Below are 12,213 nucleotides of genomic sequence, written 5' to 3'. Positions count from 1 at the left end.
TGTATGGTAAAAGAATCCATTATACATGTTTCTTATACACGAGGTGTAACGCCCCAATTTTTGGGATTTTCGGGATTTCTGTGGTTTTCAACAAATTTTAAAATTTATGTGCTTTGACTATTTGGCGTAGGTTTAATTATGTTAGTGGGCCTTTAGAAGGCCCAATCTTAACCGGTAATTTTAAGTAATTTTAATCCATAGGGAAAAGAGGTTTAGAGGTGGCATGTGATGCCACTTGGGGGCTTTAGAGGTGGCGTGTGGATGACCAAGGTGAGCTAAGGTTCGAGTCGCAAGGTAAGAAAATTAGTAATATTAATTTTTATGAACAGAAAAGGTAAGCAGTGGAACTGAAGTGAAAGGCTGTCAGGAGAAGATTTAGGAGCTGATAAGGGAGAGGATTTAGGAGTTGATAAGGGAGAGGATGTAGGAGCTGATAAGGGAGAGGATTTAGGAGCTAATTAGGGAGAACAGTGTTGGCCAAATGGTTGACTCTTGAGGAGCAAGAGTTGGCCGGCCAAGGGGTGCTTTAAGGGGGCAAAATTCGGCTAGGTTAAGTGCCAGTATAAATTCGGTACTAGGGGTAAGTTGTGCCATTTCCTGGCTATTCTCCTCTTCTTTTCTTTTTCTCCTCTCTGCATCAACTTTTTTATTTTTCTTCTTTTCTCTATAGCCGAATCTTTCTATCCTCCTGTTCATCTCCATCTTTTTCTTAAGACGATCCTAAACCTTCACAGCCATTTGCCATAAGAAAAGCCGAAATCCTGAAAGCCATATTTCCTTCTGTGTCGATTTCTCCTAGCCAATTCTCTGATCTTTTTCATCATTCTTGACCGGTTCTTTAATTCTCTAAGCCTCAAGTTTCTGTCGACAAGACCACAGGAAAACCATCCTTTTTCATCTTTCGTTACACAGTTGCAAGAGAAAAAAACCGAAAGCTCCACACTCCTAAGGACTTAGCCGAATATTGAGATCACTGAAGGATCAACTTTTTTGCTATCATTTGTGGGCTTAGAATTGTACCAGAATTGAGGGGGGATTAAGAGGTATTGTTGACTGAAGGAATCGGTGGTAAGTCGTTTCAACCTAGTTTTTATTTCATATTCTTGAAAAAGTCAAAATCCCTAAAGGTTAGGGAGGCTGTCGTTTGGACTTATAGCCCTAAAGGGGTTGTGATAACTATTTTAAATTTGATAATAGTGGGATCAAAAGGCTGCTGATCGAAGGCTTGGACAAGCGGAATGACTGGATCTTGACATAATCACTAACTTCGGCAAAGGTAGGATCACAAGTGCCTAAGGTGCTTTTGGACAAATGTGGTAAGGGGTTAATATGTAGTTCGTTTCGGTAGTTAGATTAACGTGGTAGTAATATAAATGTAGGTAGTTCGTGCGTGGATCTCGTCAAAGAATCGTCACAAACAGGTGTGTAACTGACACCCTCTTATAGATTAGATCGGCAAAAGCAGAAAAGCTGAAATGCCGAAAAGCCAGTATTTTGAGAACATGCGAGTGTGCGAATGCTCGTGAGATTAATAGTTGATGTATATGGTAGATTAAAGTGATAAGACTGTAGAGTGCATGATTCTGTACATTCCGATGTTTTTGGGCTTAATGGGCCAAAGTCGGGATAGTGGGCCAACCAGCCCAACTCGGTAAGAAAACACGGTAAGTGTTTCTGGTCGTATGTAAATGGCTATGCTATGCGTGAAAACCCTAAGAATAGTTAAATTACTTAATACCCCTATGTATGGAAATTACTGATATACCCCTAGGTGCAAAATTACCATTATACCCCTAGGGCTACTTTTGACTGAAAAGTATGATGATTTAATTCTGTGTGATGTATGCCATGATTGTATATCTGTTGCTTGGGGACATGGGTTATATTATGGAGGAAGCGTCCTGGTGGCTATGCCACAATTATCTAATCTGGTGGCACTGCCACATATTTCTATTCTGGTGGCTCTGCCACAATTATCTGTTCTGATGACACTGTCACATTATCTGTTCTGGCAGCCATGCGCATATTTCTGTGGCGTGTAGCAGTTGGGTGGGTCGAGTAGTCTCCCCACATGGTGAAAGGTTGGTATGGGGGTGCATGTGGTTGGATATGGGTTGGGTTTTTCATAGACATGTAATATATGTTCTGTTATGGGCCTATAGGCTTTATTCTGACTTCTGTTCTGGGCTAAGGCCAACTTATTCTGTTTCTGTGGTTGAGCTGATATAGGCTATGGTTGGGTTAATTTACACACTGAGTTTCCCCAAACTCACCCCTTTATTTTTCATCCACGTAGGAAATCCCCAACCATAGTGCACTTGGAGTTGTGAGGGATTCGGAGTGGCCATATGTTCTGCAAGTTGATTTTATTTTGGTGAATTGGACATTTTTTTTATTTACGTTTAAGGTTTTGGGTTTTTAAAATGTAATAAGGCCGCTTAATTATTTTCTTTGCTGGGTTTTATATGTTTTATTGACTTAGGTATTATTTATATTTAACTGTTGAATTTGGATAGCATTAAGGCGAGTTTTCAAAAACGGTAATTGATTTCAAAATAACACGACAACAATGAAAGCTTCCACAATGAGAATATTTTTCCAAAATTAATCACTTTTCCTAAAAAGGACTTAATCAAAATGGTTCCCTAGAAATATACACGATGTTAAGGTGTGGTAATGGCGGTGTGCATGTCTAGGATTGGATCCGAAGGGAGCTTAGTACTTAAGCAATCCGAGGGACTCACCTCCTCTTTTCCGGTTTCCTACCTAGTACGCAGCTTCCATTCACTTTAAATTGCATTGAAATTATCTTTTAAAAACACTAAACAAGTTTTTCTAGAACAACGGCCTGAAATGTTTTTGGAACGCTTTGATATGGCATGTCAGATCCGGCCATAACATCTGGGCCGGGTTTGGGGTGTTACACGCGGGTTGAACAGCGCATATCAATCCAACGAAAACACAATTCTCAACAATGGAAAGGAATATTCGGCCAAGACCAAAAACCCCAAAACAACTGCCTTAGTTCAATAAAAACCAATGGATAGCGTTACCTTAGAAAGAGAGACGAGAGGAAGATTTTGATTGCTTCTGGAATCCTATAGAACTCCTTCACTCCACATGCAATACTAAAACCCGAAACAAAACACCATGACCAAAGAGAAAAGAGACGAAAATCAGTATCTAAGGAAAAGAGAAAATATGTCGAAAGGGCAGAGGCAAATCGTGACTTACCCAACAGTATTCGGTCATCCACTAGTGAAAAGAGGAGGGTTGAAGAGAGACTAGAATAGCGAAGGAAAAGAAGAGGATAATTGGCAAGGTAATCAGCCTTAAGAGCACAACCGATTATGGAAGAGACAGAAAAGAAAAGTGGCAATTAGTTAAACAGGAGAGAAGATGCCAAAAGAGAAAGGGGAAACAGAAACCTATAACTCCAAAGTAAGAGGTCAGAAAAGAAACATAAGGTCGCAAAACACTAAGGAGAAAAGTCCCAAAAGAAACAACACTATTCGGCCCTAACAGTCAAGGAAACTGTATAAGAAACAAAAAATAGCCAAAATCAACACCAACAGAAAAAGTGAAGCTAAAGCCGATTTTTGCCAAAGAGAACTCCCAATTCGGGACTCCCATACTTGACTCTCCAACCTACCTCAATCTAAACTCTCCCCTTCAATTTTTTCACAACACCACTACACCTCAAACACCACTTTTTCCTCCCCTTATCTCTCTCCTAAAATCTTTTCACATTATTCTACTCGACCGCCCATTCAAACTCCCACTAGCATCACAATTTTGGTCAACTAAGGATACCTCCCTAGCACCTGGAGGAAAAATATAACGCTCCTTCCACCCTGACACTACTTGAACCTCAAACCCCAAGGCATACCCCACACTCCATTTACCACTAGACCAATAAGCTTTTTATGACAACCTTTATTCACCAATTTTTAAAAGATTACCAACCAAAGGCAAGGGTTATTCTTAAAAAAACCAAAGTTTTTTGCAATTGCTCAGGCTTGAACCCAAGACTTCTCAAGCGCTCCCCAAGACACTTAACCATTGAGACAAGCATGCAATTGAGTTATACAACACTTAAAAGATGAGCACCCATAATTTGGGGCATTACAACTCTAGCCCCTAAAAGAAATTTTGGCCTTAAAATTTACTTGATCAAAATAGATAAGGGTATTGTTATCGCATCAGCTCCTCAGGTTCCCATGTGGCTTCTTCAGAACTGTGATTTTGCCATAGGACCTTAACTAGTGGAACAGACTTCTTTCTTAGAACCTTCACATCACGGTCTAAAATCTGAACCAGCTCTTCCTCAAAAGTCAGATCAGGACTAACCTCAACCTTCTCAGTCGGGACGATGAAAGTAGGATCAGAGCGATACCTCCTCAGCATAGAGACATGAAACACATTATGAATCCAGTCTAACTCCGAAGGCAACTCAAGCTGGTAGGCAACCGGTTCCACATGCTTCAAAATACAGTAAGGCCCAATGAACCTAGGGCTTAACTTTCCCTTTTGACCAAACCTAAATACCTTTTTCCATGGCGAGACCTTAAGAAACTCCAAGTCCCCCACAAAATACTCAATATCCTTACACTTCACATCCGCATATGACTTTTTCCTATCAGATGCCGCCTTCAGTCGATCCCAAATTAATCTAACTTTATTTTTAGTATCAGAAATCAATTCAGGACCCATAACACGTCGCTCACCCAACACAGTCCAACATGTAGGAGTACGACACTTATGACCATCCAATGCCTCGTAATGTGCCATATGTATGCTGGACTGGTAGTTATTATTGTACGCAAACTCTTCCAATGGCAAGTAATCCTCCCAACTACCCTAAAATTCAATCACACAACTCCTTAACATGTCCTCCAGTATCTGGATCATCCTCTCTGACTGACCGTCTATCTGAGGATGGAACGCAGTACTGAAGTCCAACCTTGTACCCAATGCTTCATGTAACTTCTTTCAGAACCAAGAAGTGAAGCGAGGATCTCTATAAAATATTATAGAAATCGGTACCCCATGCAGTCACACTATATTAGATACATACATCTTAGCCAGTTTCTGCAGCTAGTAATCAGTACGAACAGGTATGAAATGGTAGATGTAGTCAACCGATCCACAGTGACCCATACTGAATCCTTCTTAGTAGGCGTTAAGGGCAGCTTACTAACAAAGTCCATAGTTACTCTCTCCCACTTCCAAAGTGGAATCTTAACTGGTTGAAGCAACCCTGAAGGCAACTGATGCTCCGCCTTAACCTGTTGGCAATTCAGACATTTACTCACAAAATTGGTAACTTCACGATAAAAACATGGCCACCAATATAACTCCCGAAGGTCTCGGTACATTTTAGTTCCACCAAAATGCATATCATAAGGACTACTATGCGCCTCTTGCAGTATAGACTTCCTCAGATCAAAATCCTTTGGTATACAAACTCTCCCACAGAAAAAACAATACCCCTCGCTATTGTTACGGCCTGAATTCTGGGCCTAGAAGTATTAGGCCTTGAGCGTGGCAACTGTTAGTAGGCGGCTTATAAATATTTTAGTTAAGCAAGAAAGTGACACAAAATTGCATGTTTGGTGTGGTGGTTAAGTAAATTGGGCGTGTTCGGGGATGTCTGAGAAGTCCTGGGTTCAAATCTAGGCTTTAGCAAAATTTTAGTTTTTCCCTTAAGTGAACCTTGACTTTAGCCTGTAGGCCTTATAAATATTAGTGGTTAAAATTTATCACAAGGAAGCATATGGTCTAGTGGTTGTGGCTCATTATGGTGGAAAGGGATCTTGGGTTTGAATCCCATAACAAGCAAGGAGTATTTATTTTGTTAATGTGGTGGCAAGTGTTTGAAAGGGATACAAACTCTGTTGAGGTGTTGTGGAAGTGGTCAAAGGGAGGAAATCAAGGAATTTGAAAAGGGTGGTTATGGATATCGGGGAGAGTTGGGTGGAGAGAATCATGGATTTCAAATTTGGAGAGTTTAAAGCCGATCGGGGAAATTGAATATGCAAATTTGGCTGGGGGAAATTGGGTCATTTTCAGCTTTGGAGTGTTGTTTTGGTGATAGCCGAATCTTGCTAGAAGGGTCTCTCATTGCTTCTCTCATTTTTGTTCCCTTGCCTTTTGATTTCAAGACTTTCTACTCTCGATTGCACTCTGTATTTTTAGCCAAATTTGCATTACCATTTAGGCCATCTTTTGTGCCGATTTCTCCCTCACTTCTTCTCTTCTCGATTCTTTCTTTTCCTCTTTAATCCTTTCACTTCTAAACGGTGCGCTTTTTTCTAATTCTTTTAAATTTATTCATTTCTTTTCATATACCTTGAAACCGATTACCTTGTTCCTGTTGGCCGGACATCTTACATTGCCAATTGAGTTTCCTTAGTCGACTTCTACACTTCTCTTCCTCCTGGCTTTCTTTTCTCTTCAGTGCTAATTTTAGCTTTGCTGGCTGAATATAGTATTGTTCCTCCCTTGGGGTTTTGTTGTGGTTTCGCAAAAGTTCTCTAACATCTGGTAAGTTACTTGCCACCCTCCTTGTTCTTTCTAAACGGTTTTCATGACACCTTCCTTTCCATTGATTTAACCGAGTAACTATTCTCTTTTTATCGCTAACTCTTTCTTTTAAAGAGGTTGTGTGGATTCTAGCCTCGTAAGAAGCAGATGGGTTTTCAAGGGATACAATTGTGGTGGAGATCTACTTATCTTCTAATCAATTATCTGAGGTAAACGGACTTTATGGTTCTAGTGTTGGTCGATTTTCATTTCTCTCTTGGGCGTGTATCTTTTCTTTAGGTTAGTGTAGGATTAACTTTGTTTTAGACATTGATAAATTGATGGATTACACTTGTGTTTTTGACAAGGAGGTGAGAATGATTCATAATCAAACGGTCTAAGAAAAGTATAAGCAGATTCAGTCAAGGTGGGTATCGGTTAGTGATTTGGGAATAAGTGTTTTAGGATCTTTATTGATAGAAAGATTAACTGCACCTCTTGACTGATTATAGGTTCGGAGCTTATGGATTTGAGTGCGATTTCGCAAAACAGAGTGTACCCACACTAATAGATTGTAGAACGACAAAAAGCCAAAACACTGAAATGCTAAAAAGCTAAAATTACAGCCATAGTTGCCACACGAGCATGCAAATACACGTGTGGAAAATTCGATACGATAGTAGAGGCTGCATTGAGAGTTTTCATGGGCTTGGCTGATTTTGGGCTGAAATGGGCAATGTGGCCCAATAAGCTTGTAAGCCCCACTCAGTTTTTGTCTTGGATATGTGGAAATATTGGACCGGGCTGTGTTGTTCACATGGCTAAGGTCGATTTTGGGCTTAGAGGGCCATATGAACATGTGGGCCCCACTTGGGCTTTATAATGGGCTTTAGGCCCAATTGTATGTTTTGATTGGAAAAGGGTTGCACGAGTCGTGTGAGACGACTGTGGATCGGTAAGTGTACCCAGACCTCGATTTACAAAATGACCGTTATTCCCCCGAAGGGTGAAATGACTAAGATGCGCCTACATGTTATGTGATTGTTATTGTAAGCTATTATGATATGTTTGCATTCATGTGATATTATGCCGCATGGGGGACGGGATCATTGATATGTTAGGGTCGCATGTTTGCTTGACGACTGTAGATCCACCAACGGCTTTAACCCATTATGTGATTGGCAGCTCTTCTACAAAATTGGTTAGTACTGCAACTGGTGCTACAACAGGAGTGTAGGGATGGGTGGGTCGATTAAATCCCCACAAGAGTGTAGGGTTGGATGAGATATGGAGTGCAGGGTTGGTTGGGTATTTATGCATTGCATAATCTAATTCTGATTGTGACATGGGTTCAGGCACAATTGAGGCTACTATGGACCAAGGCCCAAGTGCCACCGTTATTGATATGGGCTTAGGCCCAAATTGATTTGATGCATGCTTTATGATCAATGAGGGTTGTACACACTGAGTTTTCGTAAACTGATCCCCTCTTTTAAATTTTTCAGGTAATCCTCAGTAGGCGATTCGATGTATGGGAGGACAAGGAGGTTGTCACACTACGAACGACTTTAAATTTTCATATTTTCTTTCACATTACTTAAATTACTTCCTCTTTGGGTTTTTGATGTAATAAGGCCTTTTCTCTAATTTTCTAGTTTTTAATCTGGGGGTTTTTAACTGTTTTGATTTATTTCTGTTAAAAGTAGAGCATGGTTTTTCAAAATGATATTTGTTTTCAAAACATCATGTTTTCACAACATTGTTGAGATGCTTCCACAACAAACATGTTTTTAAAAGTAAGGCTAGTTTAAAATGGTTAACAAATAATTGACTTAAGAATTTAGCAAATGAGCTTTTGCCTTTCAAGTGAGAGTTATTAATAAGACAAAGTTTTTCGAATAAGCATTTTAATGTGACACGCCAGATTCGACCATAACGTCTAGGCCGGGTTTGCGGTGTTACATTTAGTGGTATCAGAGTCAAGTTGCAAAACTCGGCTGGAAAATGGGCCTTAGTTTTTTGGATTTAAAGTTATTTACAAATTATTCTGAAGCATTTTGAAGGTTTTTTATTGTGTGGTTCACTGAGTCTCCAGCGTCGAACCAAGTAAGTTCTCCTGATACTGAAATTTTTTTAAAACTGTTATACTATAGATAGTTACTGAGCTTACTTTAGATGATAGACTATACCGAGACTCTTTAGCTAGAGTAAACTGAAAAACTATAGGAAACTAAAACTGTAGCGAGCCTTTGTTTGCGAAAACAACTCTTAAATACTACTGTCATAAAAAATTTGCTTAATTACTGAAACTATGGGTTAAATTGCATAAAATTCTTAACTAGATTATGCGCAAAGTGACAATGAGCACTAGAAGGGGTGCAAGAGGTTGCGCCAGAGGTCGTGGAAGTGCTAGGGTTGGATCTTTGGCATCAAGTCACATACCCAACATTGAGATGAGAGAAGCACCGGCTTCACTTGTAACACCCCTTACCCGTACCCGAGGACGGGATAAGGTACGAGGCATTACCGGACAAACATACAAACATTAAACTAAAATACGGGGCATAAAATTTCATTCATATTTCAAAACGTTCATTCACTTACACATAGTCCCTTATTTGAGTCTACGAAGCCCAAAACATACTTTAGAAAGGGTTCAGGACTAAACCGAGAACTTACAAAAATCTTGGAAATTTCATGCTTTAAGGCTCCACACGCCCGTGTCCCAAAGTCGTGTTCCATACACGGCTGAGACACATGGTCGTGTTTCTGCCTGTGTGGAATATACCTAGGCTATTTTCCAAGCTTTGGTCAACCTTAATCTCTTACACACTTATACAAAATCAAAAGCATATAAATGGTATTCATTTAATGATTAAATATTCTCAATTAAACCACAAACATAGCATTTGTATGTCATCATACATGTGTCTCTCATACTCATTTTACCTTGTTTATTATAGTACCACTTATACATTTATACCAAGATTATCATCTTACCAAATATCTTCAGCTTAATCATCAAGCATTCATATTTAAAACTAGATCATATCTTTATAAAATACCACAATTCAGATGCGCAAAATAACATGTTTTCCTGAAGCATTTCAATTCAACTCCATACCCAACAAGCATTACATTGAGACTAGTCATATATATATATACATGTCATGATACATATCATTCTCTTTCTGTTTTATTATAAACACATATCATTTATTTCATTATATCAATATTTCATATACCATAGTTTCCATGTATTCCACATATATTTATTTTCCTCCTCCTCCTCTCCATTCCACATCCTTAATGTATATAGCATTCTTGTAAGTACGATTTCACAATTTACTAATAAATGCTCACATCAAACTGTCCACACGAGTCATAGTCATTTACTTATTTATAATTCGAGCTACAGAGCTCCATATTAAGATCTGTAAATTTCCCCTAAAACCAGACTCACATATCTTTCCACCATAAAATTTTCATAATTTTTGGTTCAGCCAATTAGTACAGTTTATTCATTAAAATTTCCCCTGTTTCACTTTCTGATGGTTCTGACCTCTCTTCACTAAAAATTAATTATCTCATAGTACAGAACTCGGATAATGTTTTTGTTGATTTATCTTGAAAACAGACTCATTAGGGATTTGAAAAATATAAGTTTAATCCTCTAATTATTTTTATCCAAATTGTTTTGATTTTCCAAAGTTAGAACAGGGGATCACGTAATCATTCTGAACCAGTCTCACAAAAACATAAATATCTCAAAATATAAAACTTCTTTTCTTGCTCTGTTTCTTTTATATGAAAATAGACACATTACGATTTAATTTGATATCTCATCAGTCTTTGATTCAATTTCTACTATTTTTGGTTATTTTTTAAAATCACATTACTGCTACTGTCCAAAACAGTTTTATTGCTAATTCACTCTTTCACACTTTCTTGTATTAACCTCATTTTAACATACATATCACAAATCATTTTCACCACATTTCATACATCACAAGTATAGGCCCATGATCACAAGGTCACCATGAAATCATCCTCATGTATAACTTACTTGTTTATAACCCTACCACATCCTGGTCACTTAATGAACACATCATTCACATAACCAAGTTCCTGCACTTATTCATCACAAAACTCACAAAGCAATACATAGAGAGTCTCCCGTTCAACACTTCGGATCAATCCTCGATACTTGGTGGTTTCAGCACATAGCTCCACCCATCATATAGTTCGGCTCTCTTGTACACATGGTGAACACTTAGTACCACCCATGTGACCTAGCCAATTTATCTCGTAGCTCTCTTGTCTACATGGTGTCCTTCACTTGGAACCACGCATGCGACCTAGCTACATATAACCCGTAGCTCTCTTGTCTACATGGTGTACACATAGTATCACCCATGCGACCTAGCTACATCATAATGTCTTGTAGCTCTCTTGTACACATGATGTGCACTCAGCACCATACATGTGACCTAGCTACATACTATCTGTATCATCCAATCTTTCCGAAGGTTCAACCGGGATTTCTCTCTCCTTTCCAACAATTTCACTAATCAAGTAATTATCCACAAACATATTTCCAATATTATTATAAAATATCTTAATACAAGTAATATTGATGTATTACTTACATATAAACTTACATCTCATTTAATATCAAGCAATAACATTAAATTACACATTGCCTTATTAAAAATCATATGAACTTACAATTTCCCATAATAACCATAATCATAGAAATCACATTTATATATGATAATCCAATGCACTTCATGTACCATAGACATATTTTTAAATCAATTCATAAACTTGGCACCATAATCATTTAATTTAACATAATTCAATTAATTCACTAAATTTAAATTTCAAATATAAATTACAGCATTATTGTTGTATTATTATCATACCAACATACATACTTTCAACGCCTCAGAAATTATAATAAATATATCAATTTCACATTGAAACATGCATAAATTAATGCTTACTATACATATGAACTTACCTCGATACTAAAACTACCATTTTACCAGCTTTCCTAATTTTTGATTTTTCTCTCATTCTAGGTTCAAATCTCATTTTCCGGGATCTAAAACATCATATTTTACTTATTTAATTAATGTACTATTCAAAAAAGTCCTTAACTAAAACTTTTGCAAAATTACAATTTTTCCCCTAAACTTTTGCATATTTATACTTTTGCCCCTAGGCTCGGGAATTAAACTTCATCCCTTATTCTTATGTTTTATGTCATGCTGATCACTTTTCCCTTCTATGGAAATATCAAATTCTCACTCTAACATATACTTATGACTATTAGGTATTTTTACCGATTAAGCCATTTTACTCGTTTTCACTCAAAACCGAGTAGCACAAGTGGTCTAACATAATTTAAAACCTCATATTCTATCATAAAACATCAAAATAAACACATTTCACCTATGGGTATTTTTCCAAATATGAACCCTAGCTTAAATTATTGCTAGAATAAGCTTAATCAAATTATTGGGATTCTAAAAACGTAAAGAACTTGAAAAACGGTGTTAGAACGACTTACTATTGAGCTTGGAAAGCTTGAAAACCCTATCCATGGCTTCCCCCATGCTAATTTTGTCCTCCATGAAAAAGATGAGTCAATTTTGGCTTTATTTTACCTTTTTATTTCTTTTA

General features: G+C 37.9%; 1 protein-coding gene across 1 annotated transcript; it reads right to left on the bottom strand.

Moving 5' to 3' along the window:
- Positions 1–4,194: 4,194 nt before the first annotated feature.
- On the bottom strand, positions 4,195–4,791 carry LOC107895662 (uncharacterized). Its single transcript, XM_016820909.1, has one exon. The coding sequence runs from the start codon at positions 4,789–4,791 to the stop codon at positions 4,195–4,197; it is 597 nt and encodes a 198-aa protein (XP_016676398.1).
- Between the last annotated feature and the right edge of the window lie 7,422 nt (positions 4,792–12,213).

Source organism: Gossypium hirsutum, chromosome A10, assembly GCF_007990345.1.
Source record: "Gossypium hirsutum isolate 1008001.06 chromosome A10, Gossypium_hirsutum_v2.1, whole genome shotgun sequence".
NCBI classification, from domain to species: domain Eukaryota; kingdom Viridiplantae; phylum Streptophyta; class Magnoliopsida; order Malvales; family Malvaceae; genus Gossypium; species Gossypium hirsutum.
This window is presented reverse-complemented; position numbering and strand designations above follow the sequence as displayed.